At 41.0% G+C, this 21,510-nt stretch overlaps 1 protein-coding gene across 11 annotated transcripts in view; it reads left to right on the forward strand.

Annotated features, from left to right (window-relative positions):
- Positions 1–20,208, forward strand: part of PPP2R2C (protein phosphatase 2 regulatory subunit Bgamma) — a 204,105-nt gene extending 183,897 nt beyond the window's left edge. For all 11 annotated transcript variants that reach the window (XM_030032710.1, XM_030032884.1, XM_030033143.2 and 8 more), the window contains 3 exons: positions 2,086–2,255; positions 6,968–7,059; positions 17,352–20,208. In XM_030032710.1, coding sequence (XP_029888570.1) covers positions 2,086–2,255; positions 6,968–7,059; positions 17,352–17,643 — 554 coding nt within the window. In that variant the 3' untranslated portion in view covers positions 17,644–20,208. The remainder of the gene's footprint in view (positions 1–2,085; positions 2,256–6,967; positions 7,060–17,351) is intronic.
- Positions 20,209–21,510: the final 1,302 nt, after the last annotated feature.

Below are 21,510 nucleotides of genomic sequence, written 5' to 3' on the forward strand. Positions count from 1 at the left end.
AGACTTGCTGCTACTAAAATTTCTACCACTATCTTTCTTTCTGTAGTGATATGAGGCTCTCGTGCCTGCATTAGTTTCTGCAGTTAATTAATCTAAGTCTTTCTAATACTTACTGTGGTACGGATAGAAAAGCAATGAACAGTACAGATAAAGGATGAAATGGCTTAATCTCATTAATTAACAAAATACAGAGTATCCAGGTACAAATATTACTCCTCTTTTAATCATTGGGAGTTGGATGAGACACACAGAGCCAAGAAAATACATCTCAGCTATAAATAAAGGTGTAGTTCAGTTAGTGTGGGGTGTTTTTTTTTTTCTTTCCTGGTTTTAATAGCAACTTCACATCATAATTAGGAGGATGAAATTCCTGCCAGCCAAGTACATAGTTTGGACAGATTAAAGGGAAGAGGTATGAGAAATGATAATTGCTTTGTGCTTGTCAGACTTCTATTGAAAATCTGACAGGATAATTACAAAATACCTGCTTTGCAGAATGTCTAGGCAAATTTTTAAAGAGCTATTTAAAGTTGTTCGTTTACAATCTGTCTAAAAAGAAAAGTTTTTTTCCCCCTTTTTGAAGTAGTTCATTGCCATTTAGATGTGTGGTACATGTTCAAATATAGACCTTATTCTCATTGCACGCCTGGCTGCATTCCACTGCCCACCCCCAAAGAAAATTGCCCATAATTTTTTTGCATTACCCCACATACTCCGCCCACGTACTCACCCTTAACTTTCAGCAGAACATTATTTCACCTGATGGAAACTGTAACGTTGTTGCTTTCAACAGTCTGAATCATAGTCATAGATAAATTAATTGAGAAAGAAATGTTCCAGTGGACTACACAAAAAACTCTGTTGTGACTGACAGTAAAAAGTTGTTCTACTTTCAGCACATTTTCATGTCTCATCACATGGCTTTTCTTCACCTGCTTTTGAAACTTGAAAATGACACTCACCAAATTGCTAATTTTCAAAGAATATTTTTGACATAGGTGCCAAAACCTTACTGATTTTGCTGAGAACTGAAAGACCCTGAAAGCCTGACTTTTCTACTAAAGTTCACTGTATGAGGTCATTTGGATCACAGGGCCACAGATACCTGCAGAAAGGCTACAGAGTTGCTCTAGGCACCTGGTAGGCAGGGCTAGAGTTAGTGCAGGCTTTTTGGGGAAGGATGAAGAGACCTTGGTGATTAGTGGACTTGTAATAGATGAAGCAGAGCCCACTAATACCAGTTGTTTCAAGTTCCTGCAATTCAATGGGAGTCATCCAGTATCATCATTATGTACATCTGAACAAGGATGACCAATCTTCTAGTTACAAGAGCTGCATTTCCCTGTATGGTGTTACTGTAAGCAATATTTCATGATTCCCTGCCTTGTTGGATCATGCAATGCACAGAACGGCTAACTAGCACATACAGTGAGTTTAGTGCTTTCCAGAACTGCCAGCAATTGCGCATCAACTAAGTAGTTCATGTATCCACATGGTAAATCACTTTCTATTTTCTGCTCTCCTCTCAGGAAGAAGTAATTGCAATTTGTAATTGCTTTTCAAAATTCTTGTGTTTAGTCTCAGATGCCTTCAGACATGACCAGTGAGTAGCCTGCACACTGGCCAGCTGGTTCTGGCAACCAGGGCAGGCTTTGAGTAACCATGCTTCCTGGGGATGCCAAGACTGTTGTGAGACCACATGTACACCTTTCATGTAACAGGGACACCTGAATTTTGGTTATGTCAGGAAGCAGGATGTGCAGACCCCAGAAAGGTTGACCATAGATGAACTGCCTTGCTACAGGTAGCTGTAGTCAACTAACTGGTGTATTTACATAATTTCCCGAAGTGGTACTTGGGGCCCGAGGCTATAAGGTTAATTATTGTAATTTTTAAAGCTTACAGTTTGTATTTTTATATAAAGGTAAGAGAATAAATTAAGTGCTGGGCATACAATTAATTCTATATCATGTTCCTTGGTACATGGAATTACATGTTTCACAAGAAATGCACAGTTCAGATTGTACAACAGAGCATTTTTTTATAGAATTCTAATTTCTCTCTTGCTTCTTTTTCTTTGAACAGTTTATGAAGAACCAGAAGACCCCAGTAACAGATCATTTTTTTCAGAAATTATCTCTTCAGTGTCAGATGTCAAATTCAGTCACAGCGGTAGATACATGCTAACAAGAGATTACCTCACTGTCAAGGTTTGGGATCTGAACATGGAAACAAAGCCTGTAGAAACATACCAGGTGGGTATCTCCTACATCTTGAAATGCAACAATATAAAAGCATCTCACTGTTCAAAACCTGAATGTTTTCCTAAACTTCTCATTGCTTGGTCTAAGAAACAGCTAGCTAAGAGAGCTGCTAATCAAGGTGGCTAAAATCCTCACAGTGGCATCCTGGTAGTTGGAAAAGGGCAATTTCAGCATTAGTAAGGAAGTGTAAGGCCTGGTGAGTCAGGGTATCATTCACTGTGGATTATGCTCTTGAAAGAAACGATGCTTCTAACAAGGGAAATCATCTCTTCCCTTTGGCATCTGTTTTCAAATGGTGTGTTTCACTATTAACATTTAAAAGAAATTAAGGAAAGGTTTTTGTGTATTGCTTTGCATTCTGCTCCCACTGGGACTGCTGAGAGTTTACACCTTTATCATTTGAGAACTTTTTTTTTAAAACTTCATCTATGCGTTGTCTCCCTTGTGCCTAGTTCTAGAAGCTATCAGTGTTAAACCCTGACATCACCACTGACACAGCAGTTTGCGAATGCCAGACAGACACATCTGGTTGCCTGAATTCATTGTGATATTATCCAGACAAAATGCCAGTGGCTCCAGCCAGCGCTGAGTTTGTACTCTGACATCTGTTCTGTTTGGCAATAGAGGGCTGAGCTTACATTTTTTGACTCTGCCTTGAAGAAGGAAAATATGCCTATGACACAGAAACTGCTTATTATGAAAATGCAATGAGGAAAAAACTGTTAAGCTACCTACAGAAGAGTATGCAAAGTAGGAAAAATGTCATTCATCTGGCTCGTACTGCTTACTTAGAGACAGTCCTGCAACAGTGCTGGAACAGTCCCTTGTTTTCTGTGTCTATATAATGGCAGGTGGGGTACAGTAGTTCACAGTAACTGTAATTAAGATTGGTTTTAAAATAACATGTAATGAGAGTTTGGTAGCGTGTCTTGTCAAAACAACTGAAATTTTACATCAATAATGTTGGAGGTATTTGTTAGCTACTATTTAGTAGACAAAGTGGGCCGCAGTGTTTTCCAATGCACCCATTAAATTTTGGTGGATACTCTTCAGTGTGTCTTCTGTTAGTATCGGAATGTCTGAGCTTGTATACCTTTAAAACTACAGAATTGGATTTGCTCTGAAAATGGCAGTTCTTGTAATGCTAAATGTGTTAGAAATGTTGATGTGCTGTGAAAATGGAGTGGGAAGGTAAGGGCGAGACTGTGTTTTATATAACAGGATTGTATCTCAGATTTTGGGAACTTAGGTAATATATTATTTTATACTTATGCTAATGGAGTAGGCAACCTTGTCCCTGGAGAGAAATAGCTGGTCAAGCCAACCTGTTTATCTTGATTTTGACATCTGCTTTTATTTCCTCACGTAGGTAGCTGTGAAACACGCTGGCCACCTTTAAATCAGTCTGACACCCAACAGTGGGGCCAATTAAAAAGTTATATTTCTTCATGCTGAGATGGGAAAAATAAGTATAATGTAAAATTTTCAGTCCTAATTATTGCAATCTGAAGTTTATAGAAAAAAAAAAAAAGATCCGCAACAACAAAAACCCTGCAAATATAACAGTGTTCTTGCTGCCTTACTTTAATCTATGGATTGCCTTTCATTTTCAAATATTTATCCAGTGCCTTGTAAAGAGTATACAGATGCATTGCTGAGCATTACAGTGGACTAAAGGAGAATCTGGAACTCAGGGGCCTTAGGAAGCCAATAGCACAGGACTCCATAGGATTCACATGGTCCAACTGCTCTGGGCAACCTTTCATGTTTTTCAACTGCAGAGAGTAGAGAATTCTGTTCTTAAGAAAAAGTGGTTTAAATTACTCTTTTAAATAATTTGTCTTAGAGGTATCTCACACATATATAAATCTTGTATAGAAACTTGGAAACCTCTCAAAAAGTTTTTTGTGGTGGATCACCCAAAGGCAACAAATAAACCTAACATTTTCAGTTATATATCCACATAATTATGATGGCATGTGTATCATTAAAAGATTAAAAGGTTGAATTTCTCATTTGATCCACTGCATGGTAGCCACTTAGATATTGTCTAGCTGCGAGACTCATGAAGAGGGTCACAAAAGGAGAATTCCCCACTGGGTTGTAAGAAAGAACGAAGTCTATGACTGTACTGCTTCATTATCAGGTTACAATTTTAGTATCACAAAAAAAATTGAATTCCTCATGCAAGTTCTTTTTCTTATCAATGTTGTGCCTAAAAGAATGCTATTGCGTAGAGCAGCTGTTGCAGCCTTGCTGAAACACGTTATCTGCTGACAATGATTCAACGTGATTTTCTCTTGTTTATGCTTCACATAAAAGAAAAAAGGGCAGAATATGGTGCACTGGACAGCACTAAAAGAGCAATACAGTGGAATGGCCACTGCTTGAATGTTGCAAGGCAGCCCTGCCTAGCAGGATACTCTTCTGAAGCTGCCAGCTGAACTACTCCAGCAGAACTGTACCAGCAGCAACCAGAGGTGAACACGGTCATAGCTGACAAGAACTTGATTCACTTTTGGCAGGGTCTGTTGCATAGGGATTTGGACTAATGTGTCACTTATCGGTGCAATTCCTGATTGTGACTATTCAGTCCCAGTGAAATAGTTCCCCACGTAGTCATGTGCTGTGTTAGTTTGGAGCATGGAATTGCTAAATAATTCCATGAAGGTCTGACCTAAAACAGTGCAGTGAAGAAAAGGAGAATACCTCTTGTAATTAGTTAGGAATTAATTTGGTTTGGATTCAAGTACTATTCATATGTGCTAAGAACAGTATGTAACAGACAAGGCAAATCTGACTTTACCCTCAATTGGTAGTGGTAGATGAACATGCAAACAAAGTGAAAATTAAGTGTTTCTTCCAGTTAGTTTTTCATGGTTACTCTGAGGGTCTGAATGTAGTCAAATGTGGTAATCAAAGGCTCCACATGAAGAGCAAGCTGGTTGTCCAAGGCAGTAGTGCAAGTCTGCAGACAGAGCCAGTCAAGAAAAAGGAGCTGAGACTTTGAAGAGATAGTAAGAAATCGGAGAGGGGAACTGCAAAATGCTTTTTGACAGAGCTGATAGAAAGGCACAGCTCCAAGCTGTGGAGTTGGACATGCTTTGCAAAGGGTGTATACACGACAGTGGTCATGACAGATGGCTGCTGGAAATGATAACAAGAGGAAGACCTAGAAATGACAGTCAATGAGGAAAACACAATCTACTTCCTTCTCTTGCCTTACCCAACCTTTCTATTTCTTCCAAGTGTTGGGCGCTCACAAAGATGATAAAGGAAAGGACTCCAGTTCTGTAACAAATTACACTGCTAACATAAAAAGGCTTTAAGTAAAGAGAAAATGGAAGGATTTAATTACAGAGGGTGCAAGAAACTGCATCAGTACTAAAAGTGTTCTGACCTATTACTCACCATGAGGGTAAATGCATTTAACTGTGAAATGTTTTATCTGTATCTACCATTTGGCTATTATTTACTGTATAAGACATTTTCTGTTGATATACAGCTCAGTGTTCACTCATCTATTAATGAAAATTGATCCATAACTAAAATTTATAATCCTTAATAACCTTACATTACAAATATTCTTAGGATATGGTACAATTTGGCTATTGAAAATGGGTTACTTTAAAGAAGATGTAAGTGAAAGGTCATTGTCCCTCCTCTGGTCTTGATGGAAGTTATCTTACTAGAAGAAATGTTTATGCCCTCAGGCCATTGGGAGCAGGAGTAGTCTCCCTGCACTTGCAAGAACCAGTACCTGTGCCAGAGCTAAATTATGCCCCTCGGCTATTGCATTGGTGTGTGTGCTCCGAGAGGCCGTCTACACATCTTTTACAGTTTCTACAACAGCTATAAGAAAACATCAGGAGTGAAAGTGCATTAGTAAATTCATCTAGGCAGGGATTTTCTAGCTCATTATTTCCTTGCGTAATGAAACCAGTCATCCTGAAGGAAAACTAATCAAATTCAGCAAAGGATTGAAAGAGTTTGTATGAGATCGGTCTTTATATGATAACCCTTGTTCAGCAGAGATATGTGGCCCAGAGGAGAGGTCTGCTAGTTAGTCCCACTTTTCAAGTATGTAAGTGAGAATTTACAATGTTGTTTTTAAGTCTCAGCCAAATAGGAGATATCCTAGGGCTAAATTAGAGTTCTAATTTGCAGCCTGTGCAACTACAACCTTGTACTGTATTTGGCTTCTGAAATACCTTACGCAAATATATGTAGTACCATACACTACAGGTTCTTTTAAGAGAGCCAAGTTCTTTCTGCCACAAGTGAGAGTCCACTTATCTTGGAATATGACGTTTGTGTTACTATTTAAATTAGATTTCTTGCCCATTAATTAGCACATCTAGGGTATCAGCTGGTGAAATGTCTTTGGGAATTAGGCTAGCACTGAGAAAATCAGCCAAGCAGGAAACAAATAAGTTGAAGAGGGGTGGTCTGCAGCCTGCTGAGGGAGGTATGCTTCATGCCTTCCTGCAACAATAATTCTGTAGCACCTGGTTAATTGAGCTGTGGAAAAGTACAGATAGCTTCTTTAGACTTTAAACACAGTGTCTTCTGCAAAGCTACCAATCTGTGCAGCATATTTTGAAAGTGAACGTGGGAGATAAAGCAGAGAGTGGGGGGCTGGTTGTGGTGGTTTATATTTTGTTTTATTTCAAGAATAACCACAGTTATTTTCTTTGAAACAGGTCCATGATTACCTTAGGAGCAAATTGTGTTCCCTCTATGAAAATGACTGCATCTTTGACAAGTTTGAATGTGCATGGAACGGATCAGACAGGTAATCCATCCTTACGTCCATCACTGTCTTCATTTAGCAAAAGAGCTCCCATATGATGAGGAACAATCAGAAAGTAAAGTGTTAGATATGGTTATTTTCCACATCGATTTACATCTCTACATGCCAGTGTTCAGGCTGATAAAAGGTGTTTGGATATTGGTGCAGTTGTGTCTCTGACCTCCTCAGACATGATGTATACGTTGTTAATCTTGGCTCATGCCTTAGGGGAAAAAAACCTACAGATTCTGTCCGTTTTCACCAAAATCATAAGTAGACTGCAAAAGTTAAAGAATGCTGCCAACTTGCGCAGCCCCACCAACGTGCTGAGGAAGCTTGTGTGATCCTGTATTTACACACGAGCTGCCTCAGAAATTCAGTTCATTTACTGGAAATGGAGCGAGGAAAGGCAGTCACGGGCACCCACTGATTCTCTGCAAACTGCTGCCAAATGGCAGTTTCTCCTGATACCTACCTCGATGAGAGCAGTCCCGTTCCCTATGCACTGAAGGAGATGTCCTTGTTTTTATCTTGGACATAATATCTTGTTCAATATTTTGATGAGAAATATTGGCACAACAAGTCAGAGAGTGTGAGTGAGGATGCAGTGTGCTAATGCCATAATCTTAGCAAATGGTGGCAGTGCTTTGGGGAGTAGGAATATTGTACAGGAAGAACTGAGCAGCCGAGAGGACTGGGATAATAAAAATGGATGAAATCAAAGAGTATAATGCAAGGCAAGGATTTTAGTTAAAAGAAAACACAAACCTTCATCTTATCAGTTGGAAACAACTCACAGGGACATTCATATGCTAGGGGACTGTGGAAGTGATTAGCAGTCTACAAAATGCATGAGAAAGAGAGCACAGGAGTCAGTTTTGAATGGCACACAGTGACTCCTGGCTCAGCAGAGCTAGGAGCCAAGAGGCAAAAGTTTGGCACTTGCTGAGAGCCTGGAACTGTGCCTTCAGCTCACGTAGCATCTCATTTGGGAAAGAGAAAAACAGTCCATCTTGTTGTATTTGAGGCAGCCCTGCCTCCCTGGACTGGGCAAGGACTATGAAACAGAGTGTGGGGCAGCTGTGAAAAAGGCAAATGTGATCATTGAATGGGCAAGACTGGGATATCCAGCAGAGAAAGGACTAGTGGTGACATCATGTTAGGGTCTTATTCAAAGACCTTTGGACTGCAGTTACACATTTCTTGTCCCTCATCTCCAAGGTGGATGAAGTAATTGGGCAAATGGACAGCTGCTCTAAAGAGAGGAGAGAGCAGGAGGGAGTTTGGTTTTGATCAGCTTAGCAAAAGAGAAGCCAAGATTATACTTGCTTCTAGTAAGTATATCAAGGAGGTATACAGAGGGAGGAAGTGGATCTAGCTAAGATAAAAGTGAATGATAATGACACAGCAGCAAATAGGTATTGAGTGACAATAGGTAATTATAGCCTGGAAATTAGAGGTAGTTCATACGTGTTCAGACAGTGACAGTGTGGAGCAGTCTTCCTGTCCTAAGTAGTGGAGATGTAAGAAGACCAACTGTTTTGATAATGATGCCTAGGAAATTTGTGAAAGCAGTTATGTGAGACATTGGTTAAGATGACACACGTCTGAACTTGGAAGTGCAGTACAAGGTCTCTTCCAGTCCTGTGTTCCAGAAATGCAGATAAAGTGTAATGCCGTACACTGTGCAAGGGGCATCTTCTCTTTGGACTACTTTCCTTTGCTCAGTTCCTGTACCTGCCCAATGGAGAGATTCTGTCTTTACTAAGAAATAAAACTTTTACTTTGTATCATTTATTATGCAGGTGAAACTATATACTGCCATTATTTCTGTTGTCTGCACGCCAGGATAACGTGTTTTCTTAAGTCAGCATTGATTATCCCCTGTGATACAAACTGCTGACCGCTTAAAATGACATAGGTGGACCACACCAGGCAGAATACTTCCCAGCTTATTGTGAAACTTTGACAAAGGTTCAGGGCTTTTCAGGTCCTTTCAAACCATTTTGCTTATCCTTGATCGAAATTCCGAGGGCATTGTACAGGATGGGCAGCCACTTGTTCCCAGGCCAGAGTCTTTCTCTTGTAGTCAAATGAAGCGCTGCTGTCCTCTTTAGTGCGGTAAGACCACTCTCTGGATAGTTGCCTGGTAATAATAGAAATATTATTCAATATCAGGATTTAAATTGAGCATAATATTTTCGTTCCTACTTGACAGATCAGAAAGATCAATGCAGTGAGTAATTATTAAGTGGGAACATTAGATTGTGAGGGCTTCATTTATTGTACTGCCCAGACACTGAGGCGTTGTTAGTCGTGCACAATTACCAAGTCCATCACTAAATATAATACACTGTTCTTGATTGTAAGAAACTGTTGAGTAGCTGACAATATTTGACAAAAGATAAGGGTTCTCTTTAATTTAGTTGTTTCTTTTTAAAAGTCAAATGCATCAGCACTGATGTTCATCTTTTGATGAACATTCACTCTTCTGAGCTTCTTGCTTCTGTGTATGACAAGTATTGTATTGTTTTGCTACACACTACAAGGATATTTTTTTTTTTTGGTGGATCATAAATTATATTTGGGTACCAGTAACTCTTAAAGAACAGTTCATTTGAATAGTAAGGTCACTTAATTTGATCTTTTTGGTATGTATTTTTTTAAAAAGGACTACCACTAAGGGTAAGCAATGCCTATTAACAATGGTACTGTTAAAAGATGCTGCAGTACAGTATTTATATTATTAATATGTATACATAACAGTAATAACTGCAGTTCTAAACATGGGTTTTTAATCTGTTGCAGACTTCAAAGCGACAGTGACAATTTAAAGTGACAGGATTTTTCAGTTAAAAAGGAAAGCATGTTTATTATTTAGGTGAAAATACTTTTTATTAATTTTTGTCATTACTGAGGAGTTTATCTAGGCTATGATAGAACCTGATGGTGAGGCTGTTTACAGAAAAAATCAATGTACGTGAGCTCTGATTAGAACGTGATTGATGCTCAGTTACTCCAATGAACAGGAACTAATACAATCAGACAGAGCCGATCTCATTTGGTGAAGGGCACATTAATCACTGCGTACTTTGGCAACAACAGTGGTCAGGGGAGGGAGTCAAGCAGGGGTCTTACACTAATTCAACCAGATGAGCACATGTTATATGTAGTTGAGTATATTACACTAAAATCATGCCATCTTCAGTGTATATACATCATTACATGACTATGTAGAATACGTGAGTTCTGTTTATACAGTGATTTAATTTAGTTCTTCCATTCACTTCCAAAGTCTTTTAATAATGACTTTTAATAATGACCCCTAAGATACTGTTTTCTTCCCACTGTCAACCAAACTAATTTTATTTCAGTTTTACCTCAAAAATTAACACTTTTGCAGCTGTTTGTGAGTTAAAGAAGCCAGTAAAAGAAAAAAATAATGTAGTAATTCTACACGGTAGTAAGTGAACACCTTAATTACTATTTTTTTTAAGATTTCAAATGAATGGGTGTATGGGAACCCTTCCAGGGAGACTTCTGAATACCGTCATGATAAGTGATATGCTGTAAGCAGATGAGTGAAGTCACATACAACTGTTCAGTCAGTCCTTTCCTACTGAACTGTCATTCATCCCACTGAATATCCATCAGCCTTCACTCTAATCAGGCAGAATTGGCAGGTCCCAGTGGATGAGAAGTTAACAGTCTATTCCTGTCTGGCAGCACACTCCATGTTGGAGAGCTAGAAGATATCATTTTGTTCTCAAGGCTCGGCACGTCAAATATTAGCTTGGAAGGACTTGGGGATCCCCTGTTCTTATTCCCAGTCTTATCCCAGCTAGCTGTATCGGAGTGCCACAACCCCGAATCCGATGTATCAAGCTTTTCCATCAGCATACTCCCCAGGAAGTTTAAAGAAGTTTGTTCTTTGCGATGGGGATTCAGTTGCTTCACACAGCGCAGTGTAAAGGAAAATTCCCTAATATGCCAGCAGGCCCCCACTGCTTGCAACAGTGCTTCCTCCTTTCCCTTTGTTGTAATAAATCTCATTTTTCAATCCTATGAAAAACGTTTTTGAAGAGTTTTCCTGGAACCAATCCTTTCTTCTCATACGGTCAGCTTGTCACGAAACCAGATCTGGTGGACCTTGCGTGTGAATTCCGTGAGACTGCAGATGTGCTGTTCTGCACTGGTACACATGGTAGTGAAATCTTGCAAATTGAGGGGCTCAAAGTGTAACTGGGGAGACAGTTTCAGGTCAAAGAAATTGTCCCTTTTCATGCTGGGTGCCTTGAGGGCCATCTTTGCAGAGATTTACAAGTCTGGAGGCAGGCTCTGGTGGAAGCTGCTCTCTGAGTCTCTTTCCCTCCCACCTGCTTGGATTCGATGTCCTGCCTCTCTTGCCTCAGGGAATGATGTTCTGCTGCCACATTTGCAGTGAGGGGCAGGTTAGCTGGGCTGTTTTAGTTTTTCTATCATCCTTAAGGATGGTGTATGCTAGTCGTATGCTGGTGTATGAAACCCTGCCCAGCCTTAGTTCTGTCAACACAATCCTGTGGCTTCCATGATCTCTTGAGCAACAGTGAAGGAGGGGAACCATGACATGAGCTGAATTTCTCTGGACAATAGAAATCTGCAGGTGAATAAAAATTTCTATGCATCTAGGAAGACTAATCTGGGCCAGAGTTAACCCAAAAATTATTATAAAAGAGTCTTTAAAACAAACAGCAACAAAACCAACTCAAAAAGGTGTGAAGCAAGTATGGTTTAGTTTTTAAGCAAGCCTTAATTCCAGCTGATATCCCCAGAGCTTCAGGGCAAACCCTGACATCCAGGAAGGCAGCTGAATGGAGCAATTTTGATAAAAACTGTGGCGTGCAAGGATGGCTGCAACATGGGTGACATTTAAGAGCTTGGCTTGCAGTAAAGAAATCTGAATAAAATGTGGGAATAACAGATAAGAGAAAGTCAGAGATACACCAATTCTTAGTGACTGACATGTTTGATGAAGTTTCAGTGCCTAAAAAAAATATTGTGGAAGATCTCATTGCAGTTTAGTACAAATGATGAAATCCTATTCAGATACCCTTGAGGTTGATGAAGTAAGGAATTTGTTGACCTTCCAACAGAGGCAGAACTTTTTAGAGGCGAAAGCCATGTACTGAAGCATTTCATTTAACAGAGTCACTACCAAAAACAAAATATTGAGACCCAGATGTTTTAAAGTATTAAGATGCTTAAAGATGCTGAAGCCATCAATAGTTGATAGGGTGCTTCTGTAGACAATAAAACTCTGGCCCTAAATTAAACATCAGTGGTACAACTACTGGTGTCATGCAAAATAAACTTGTTATTCATAGGTAAATATTTGGTGGTTTAGTTTTGCATATTCTTCTTACAATGCAAGCAGGAAGAACTTTTCTTCTCAAATCCTTTGCTCCAGACAATTTTACAGACTGGAAATTGACTTTTTCAAAGAATACCTTACCTGAAATATTGCTGGCTACCAGATCAGCATGGCACAGGGTGAAGAAACCTGAACTGGGTGAGTACTGTACAGAGGGAGCAGTTAATGTTCTGCTAATTTTGAAACAACCTTTCCTGCCCAAATGGGCTTTAGCTTCTGGGAATTTGCGGAAAGGTGATCGAGGTCTGTGTTGTGATTGCCCAGCTGAAAAGCAGATTGCACACATGGTTGCATGCAAACCCCTTTTATACAGCCCTTGGCAAGAATAGAAATTCCTGCAAAATAGACAACCAGCAGTGCTTTTCCTTCCCTGTGCACCCCATGGTAAGCTGGTATATGACCAGCTCAGCCCTACAGATCTCCCAGCATCCTGACATCTCTGGTGCCACAACCAGCACTACCAAATTCCTGCCGGATTCAAGAGCACAGGAACCAGTTGTTTGTACGTGCCGAGAGGAGACCTGCCCACCAGCTCATTTCTCCAGCCTTCAGCCCAAAGGAGAAGGCAAGAATGGAAGCCCAAAACACTTGAGAGCTAGGCAAGTTGTCTGTGACAGTAAGTGAGACCGGAGGTAGTGGGAGATCACAAAGAAAGGGTGAGCAGTGAGACTTCCAAAAGTGAAATGAAGGCGGGGGGTGGGGAGGAACAGAGAAAGAGAAATGACAAAATGAAGCAAAAGAGACAGGACAGAGCAGGGAACAGAGGATGAAGCTAAGGAGGATACTTCACTGGCAGGAGAGACAGAAGCAGATAAACTGCTTTTTAAAAATTGTAGAGCAGGATAGAGGGAAATGGAAAAAGGGGAGGGGAGAAGGAAGAGAGGGGGAAAGGAAAACCTGCCTGGAAAGTGTGGTAAAGACCAGAGTCAGAATTTGAGGGGAAGAAAGAGAAAAAAGAAGAACAGAATGGCAGCTAGGGAGGCAGTAAGAAGAGAAGTCAGTTAATAGAAGTGGGATTGGTCTGCACGGGGGCTTTCTCCTTCCCCTTTTACCTTCAGTAAGAATACATTTGTCCTGCTTGTAAAGGAAAAGAAAAAAAACAAAAAGATAAGACTTCAGGCCATAGTGACCCTGCATGAAGACTGAAGGTTGGCAGCAAGATGCCTCAGTTTGCATCATTAATAAGCAAGAATGCCCCAGTGTCAGTGCAGGCTGGATGAATTAGTAGCATTTTGTGTTGTCACTCAAAACACACGTACCTGAAGAATTGCCAGAAACCCTCAGACCTTGCTTGGAGCAGCTCTAAAAGAGGGAGCACAGAGTACACTGTGTGCTCTGCAGAGCAGCACCATGCAGAGGGGAAAACGCGTTCCCCTCGCGGGGCAGCGCAGGAGGGTTAGCATCGAGCTGTGTGAATGCATTTTGGGCACTGCAGATATGGGGTGTTGCCTCTCCTTCCAGAGCACATGCTAGGCTGCCGATGTGTGAAATGTAGGCAGCGGTAGCCACGTCGCTGCCATTGGGGTTTTTTCCTGCTTTTTTGCTTTTTTCGCCTCTTTAAAAATTATTATTTTTTTAATCATGCTGCCTGTAGCTGTGGTGGTTTGAGCTGGGTGGAGTCTATCAGCAGCTTTGCTCCAGCTTGAGCTATCAGTATGCAGCTCCTCAAGGTGCACTGAAGTGTGTTCTACATCCTAAATACCCCTGCACAGCTGAGATGATGGTACCTCTGACCATGTGTAGCACAACTTGTAAACTTGCTTTCTAAATAAAATTAAAGGTGGTTAGGCAGAGCTTTTCCGGTCTGCTCTCTTACACATATATGAATTAGTGTGGGGTGTTTGGGGTGAGGGCCTTTGGTTTTTTGAACCAGCCTCACTTGCAAGGGTTTTGTGCAAGCACTTGCTGTCTGGAAATACAGAGCAAACTCTTCCTATACTCAGCTACAATTTTTATTCTCATATATGTATATAAAAAATACTCCTTATCATATACATTCCATTATTGTACGTTATTTTTTCCTGAACGGGAATAAATTGCAGGCTTACATCTAGTTCTCACTCTCTTTTATTGTTATTTTAAGCAGCAGGTAAGGTTATAATCCATCCGTGTTTGTGACCTTGAACAAGAATGGGCACTTTCTCATTTACATAATGCTATTTTTTACTGAGCCATTAAACTGCAGAAAAACAGGGCCGGCATGAAAAGTAGTCATCTACATATGTTAAAAAAAATAACTGCAGTAAATCCAACTGAAGAAAGCAGACTTTTAAAAATATGCCAGAGTTCAAGAAATTAAAAAGCAAATGGACCGTAAAAGCAGTTTTACTGCAAGCAAAACCTCCTAAAATAAGATTCTTGACAAATACCTCTCTGTGCATTTGGTGCACTGGTACTCCCTGCATGAAAGCTGCTCCCCTGACAGTTCCTGCCTTCATCAGGAGGGATGCTCCTCATTGCCCTGGGAACCACAGCTCTGCAGCCATGGAACGGGCCGCCCCAGCGTTACGAACCCGTTTCAAAATTTTGCCTGCCTGGGGGCAAAAAACCCACGGTACTGTGCTGGGCTGTTTGCATCACAAGTTGTGTAAGTTAGTGCTGAGATATGAAATAACCTCGACTTTTTCATGTTGTGAATAACCATTCCAGCAGGAGCCGTAATGACAAGACACGGCGATTTGGAAGGAGTGAAACATTAGATTTACTGCTGTTGATTCAATTTCTGAAATGGGCGCTAATCTTGATCAATAGGCTTTCTGCAGCTTCTGGAGTACGTTTTATCAAGCCGTCACACCGACTCTTTTGTTTTTTTAGCTCGCGAGACTGTTAACTTGTGCCTTACTGAGCAGGATTGTGCCAGGCCTTTGCGGGTGGGGAAGGTAAGGGAAACCTCGCTGCAGGCGACCCAAGGACGGGTACCGCTTCTGGAGAGCGGCGAGGCAGCTCCCTGCCACGGGCTGGCTGCAGCCCTGCGTGGACAAGCGCCTCTGTTGCCCGTCGCGAACCCAGCAGCGGCGCAGCCAGCGGTGTGCTGCCCGCGGACCTCGGGAAAGCAGCTTCTCCACAGGGTGGAGGCTGTAGGTGAGCTGTTGCTGAGGGCGGTGCGTGCTGTGTCTGTGTGCTACGCCGACCCGATTCGCAGCAGTTGCCTTTAGCGCTTCAGGAGCTGTAAAAAGCTCAGTGTGGAGTCAGCTGTCGGCAGACTCCAGCGTGCCATCAGCAAGCATGGAAGCAGGGTGGAGCTGGCAGTCCTGCTAGGGATTCACAGCGTACAAATCCAGCTCTCCCGCTCTAGTTACTCTCCAGTGGCTCTGAAGCGAGCGGAGCTGCTGTCAGTCAGGAGCTGTAGTGCCAAAGCAGTTAGCTGCACAGCTCCCGTTTGTGCGTTTTTCAGTATATTATTCATTTGTATTACAGTAGCTCCTAAGGGCCCCAAATGAGATCAAGGCAACGCTGGCTGGAGGCTATGCACGTAGTGTAAGACAGCTCCTGAATCCAGGAGCATCTAATCTAATCAGCTAGCTAGCGTCTGTACAGCAGAGAGTATGGTTTATGCCGCCTTCTCCCACGATTGCATATGCCCAGTATACTGCTCGACACAGATTCCCCCTAAGTGGGAAACAGAAGCAAAGTGCTAAAGCAATGTAACTGTCATCTGAGATGGAGGTTAGTTTATTATATGCGAAGCACGGGAAATACGCTCTGTTGCGCTGTACTAGAAAGGCAAATAGTTCCCGACTGCGTGAGTTTTAGAACTGTACAGCTTCTCCTGTGACGACCTGACCGTTTGGGGTGGATTCCCCTTCCAGAATGGAAATTCGGAAGAAACACCCTGTTTGGGGCTGAGATAGGAGAGTAGAGCGTGGCCCTGGCTTCGCATATGGAAAAAGTTCACAGGGGATGAGCTTTTGAACAAGGCTCTGAAACCCATGATTATGCTAATCCAATAACCTGAGGGCCATGGATGAAATCCTGAATTCATTAAAGTTAGTGACAAAATATCCTCCCCTAGGGACTGGGGGAATGAAGCAACTGGCAATCCATTATTTCAAACTACAAGCTGATTAATGGGGTAATTTTATGCAGATCGAGGTATGTTTTCCGTCCCTTTCTCCCAGACCCAGAAATATATCCTGACTTGAAGCTTCATTCAGACTTCATACAAGAGATGACAGAATCCTGTTTATCAATGTGTTTATTTCTAAGAAGCATTGTAGATACAAATTTTAATGGTGTCTGGACTTGCAAGGTCTATGGCTTCAGAAGGGAAAAGGGCTTATTCTGGAATTTACTTGTGCAAACTCAGTGTGATTTTTCAGAACCTTTCAAAGCAGCTTTCTTCAAAATACTCATTAAAATATATAATTATGTACTAAATCTTACTATTGTATCAGAAGGTTTGAAATACTTGGAAATTTTTTTTTTAAAGACTGTTTCTGGAATCATGGTAAATCTCAGCTGTCAGAAAAGGTAAAGCTCTGGAGAAAGAAAAAAGCCTGAAATATATGATCCTTAAACACTCATAAAAAGCTGGAGGGTAATTAAAAATAACTTATTAAAACATACTCCTTCTATATATTGTCTTGTGAAGTCAATCTCGTGATGTCGGGGTCCTGACATTCGTTCATGCTTCAGGATGCAGTTTTGGGGTAACTGTAATTTTCATTGAATGCTCTAATAGGGAAGGGGAAGACATTGGTAGAAGGAAACTCTTCACTCGGGAATACTGGGAAAAATCCTGTTTCATATTCTTTCCCAGCTGAAACCAGAAGACATCTTATCCTAAGGTTAAAGCTCAGCTGTCCTGATCCAGTCATGTTAGTAGACTTCCCACCAGCTGCTGTTTAACTGTCTTTGTTTTCGTTTTCTTTCTTTCTCTCTACAGTGTGATAATGACAGGTGCATATAATAATTTTTTTCGAATGTTTGACCGAAATACCAAACGGGATGTTACCTTGGAGGCATCCCGAGAGAGCAGTAAACCACGAGCTATTCTTAAGCCCCGGAGAGTCTGTGTCGGGGGCAAACGAAGGAAAGATGACATCAGTGTCGACAGTTTGGACTTTACTAAGAAGATCTTGCACACAGCGTGGCACCCAACTGAGAACATCATTGCTATAGCAGCGACAAACAATCTGTACATATTTCAGGATAAAGTGAACTCAGAAATGCACTAGATTTATCAATATCCCTCTATATTTACAAACCAGCCTCTTGAGAGTTGTAGAAGGATGTGATCTTCACAAAAATTGTGGCTTCTGTGGTGGGATTTGTAGGTTGCATCCTTTCATCCCTCAGCCTGTATCATTATTGGTGGCAAGCCAACTATTTTCCATCACTGCAACTGTATGAGTAAAAGGCACGACTGCAAATCCAGTACTGTGGTCTGTATCGGTTCCTTTAAACAAACAGGGGTGTTTATTCACTGTGGGAGCATTCCTGAGGAGGGTTGAGTCTCCTCAACTCCCGTCAGTCCTTTCGAGGGTCCGTTCTGGTGCCCTGCCTGCTTTTGCAGTCCACAGCATTTACCACATTGTTAGAGCTTTTTGCCTCAATCTCTTGATTTTTTTTTTTTTTCAGTTTTCCTGTCTTTCAACTAAGCCAAGCCTGTTCGAGTGAATGAATAGCCACATCCCTTTAGAGCACGTGGCACATTGGAGGGGCCTCATGAGAGTTATAACTGGAAACAGAATCCCTGCTGGTGAAAAGCTGCCCTGTCTCACCCGTCCTATTCCCTTCTTTACAACACCCTCTTATTTATTTATTTATTCACATTACTTTGGGCTTCAGCTTCCCGAGTGAGTAAGTGACAGACTGGTATAGTTTCTCAGCCAGCTTATTTTAAGTTTCTTCTCCATAGATCTCTTTGCTCTGTTTAAAACAATAACTAGTATCTTCATCACGTGGAGAACTATTAAAAAACTTGGTATTGCTACTCCAGAGGGACTGGCTGGTCAGAACACAGCCTGGCAGTTAACACACAAACCCGTCCTACCATTTGGGGGTTGGAATTCTGGAAACCTTGGCTAGAAGCTGTCCTTGAAGGCAAACATCGACTTCAGTGGGAACAAAGTTACATCACTGCTAGACACTTCAGAAAGTCCCTCGTTTGTTGATTGCAGCATGGTTATTTTAATCCTGGCCTTTCGGGAATACAGGCAATGCCATGGTTATCTGTAACTGTAAAAAGAATGGTACTGCGAGATGCAGCCACTGCTCAGTGAATTTTAATTTTTTTAAATGAGTCCACTGCTGGGAGACAAAATTCTTCCCGGAGAAATATGAAAAATCAAAAACTCCAAACCGAACAAAACCTTCTTCCACATAAATACTGTTATCTCTATCTCTGTTTTAAAATGAGTAGTTATGTAAATTGAAAAGGAGAGTACACACCATTGGTGTAGCGCATGCAGGAATTACACGGGAAGGGTGCAGTGGGCAGGGAGTCCTCTTAATCCAGGAAAAGAAAGTTCTGCTGCATCCCTAATAGCTCTGGCAGAAAAATTAATATCCCAAAGGATTTCTCCTCAAACCATGAATAAAAGAGCACAACTCAGATGACCTGTTAATCTGCCCATATTAAAACTCAGAAAAAAAAGAGTCTTTAAGCCATTATGCACTGATTTCTTGGTAAGTGGAAAATGTACTGATGAAGGGATCTGCATGCTTTTATAGTTTGGTTTGGGGCAAAGGGTGGGTGAAAATCTGCTTACAAGAACTAAAAAACCCAGAGTCTACAGCTTTTATATGACATCTTAACACAACACATGAAATCTGTATGTTTGAAGTTTTCTAGATCAATGCTGTATATTTTGTGTGTAGAAGCACAAACGCATGTGCATCAGTTTCCAGCCACACTAAACACATAGGGTATGAAATGCATAGGTTAATTTTAAAGGGAATGAGGAATGTTTGTTTATAAAATACTGTATGCTGTAGCAGGCATGGACAGTATATGTACATATTTATTCTAATGAAATTTAACAAAATTTCTTTTCTTTTTTTTTTTTTTCCCCTTGTAAAAAGGTTTAAGAATGTGGTAAATTGTATAGAAAACTTGTTAATGCCAAACTACTGCTTCAAGGGTGTCATACAATTTCTTTGACTTTTGGCCTCCTCCATTAATCTTTGCAGCTCAAAAAAAAAAAAAAAAAAAGCTATCAGCTCATATTGGCATTTACAGCTAGAAGTACTGTAAAACATATATTTAGCTTTTAACATTCTCAAGTAAGATTCTATAGATAACTTATTATAAAGCAGATCTTAATACAACAATTTTTTGTTTTTCATTTGAAGTACCTTACTCTGTTACAGCTTTGGGTACCAAAAAGAACATGTTAAAATTAAATAAAGAAATATATCTTTGGAGCTTTATAAAACTAATGAAATACCCAGCCAAAATACCATGAAGTGATTATAGAGGAAATAAATAGAAACCTTTCAAAGACCAGTATTCCGTTCCTGTCTTTGACATCACTACTACAGATCGGTTTCCTGGTTTCTTGAATGTATGGAAAGTTAACATCGTCATTGTGAACATTTCCAAATTTCTTTCTCTTTTTAGTTTGAGCTTTCAGTGGTGTAGAGTAAGTGATGGTAAAGTTGGTAAATCTGATTGTTTTGAAAGCTGTTGTTCATGGCTGCATTCTTTGTGTTGCACAAATTAGCTAACTGTTGTTGAATAAAAATATAAATATGTTAATACCAGCTTTTTCAATAAAACTACAACCAAAAAGGCATAAGTAGATGACTTCAAGGCACAAATTATTTTTAAGCTAGACATGAAAGAGTTGTTTAGCTCCTCTTACAAACGAGGAAGAGTCACGGGGATTGGGACTCACAGGGCAAGCTACTATGTGAACCTAAAGTGTTGTGGCAGGTAGAGAAGTAAACACAGTGCTGTGAATGGGACTGACTTGGGGGGTTAGCGTGATGAAAATAGCACACAGACAGTTACAGCAGAGCTGGAGATATGCTTCTGGCTCACACCTTGGACCAGCTTTTTCTTCTGCTTGTAGCCCAAGATGGACTTCAGGAGATTTGAGTCTCACTCCTACAGATGGAATAAGAGACATGTGCAATGTGAAGGGGGACACACAATCACAGGGTAAAAAATGGCATTAGTGTCATCACTGGCCAGGTTGGAGACCTTCCAGTGCAGCAGACCATGAGGGCACTTCTGGGATGTGTCCAGGCCTGACCTCCCAAAGGAGACAGACATTGGCCCAGGTGACAAACCAGAGGGCTACCAGCAGAGCAGCATCCCTCTTTCCCCCCACCAGTCTCTTTCTACCTCTACCCTGGGGGAAAATAAAATAAATAAAAAATTAAAAAAAAAATAAAAAAAAAGAAGAAAAAAAAAAGCTGTCTTGACATACACACTTAAAGCTAGTAAGGCATTCACTTCCCAGTCCAAACTGATGCCCGACCCTCCATGGTCATCGTGATGCTTGCCCCAGATCTTGGGCTTTTCTTTTGAATCTCAGTCTAAGGCAGCTAGCCCTGCCTGTGTGTTCTACACAGAGCCCCGGGGGGTAAGAAACTGCCTGGCCATCAGCACACACGAGTTATACACTGAAAGGCTAAGTCCTTTTTTCTGGATGCAGACCAGAATAAATTTGCCTCAGCTGTTAGATTAGGCAGTGTGTGTTGCTTTGCACAGCTCTCCCAGAGTTTACATGCTAATTTCCCCCCCGCCCCCCCCCTTTTGGGGAAGACACAGTCAATCCCACTCATTTAGATGGACAAATACGACTAGGCACTGAAGAGAGAACTCTCAGCTGAAAATCAACACATCAAGCGATATACTATTTACCTTTCCCGTTTCCCTTTTCATCCCTAAATACCCAGTAGGAGCAGGAGCCAGATGGCTAACTCTCATGCTTTTGAAATTTTCACATGCATACTTAGTAGCTGCATACGGCAATTTAACCCTTTATGGTTTTTTGGGGGAGATATTGGCATGAGCCACCTGCTTCTCCTGTTTGCAGCGAGCAAGTTGTCTTGCTTTCAGGCAGAGTTAAGTCCATTGGAGCCTTCCAGTG

The sequence above is a fragment of the Aquila chrysaetos genome, chromosome 1 (genome assembly GCF_900496995.4).
Source record: "Aquila chrysaetos chrysaetos chromosome 1, bAquChr1.4, whole genome shotgun sequence".
In the NCBI taxonomy this organism is placed as follows: Eukaryota; Metazoa; Chordata; class Aves; order Accipitriformes; family Accipitridae; genus Aquila; species Aquila chrysaetos.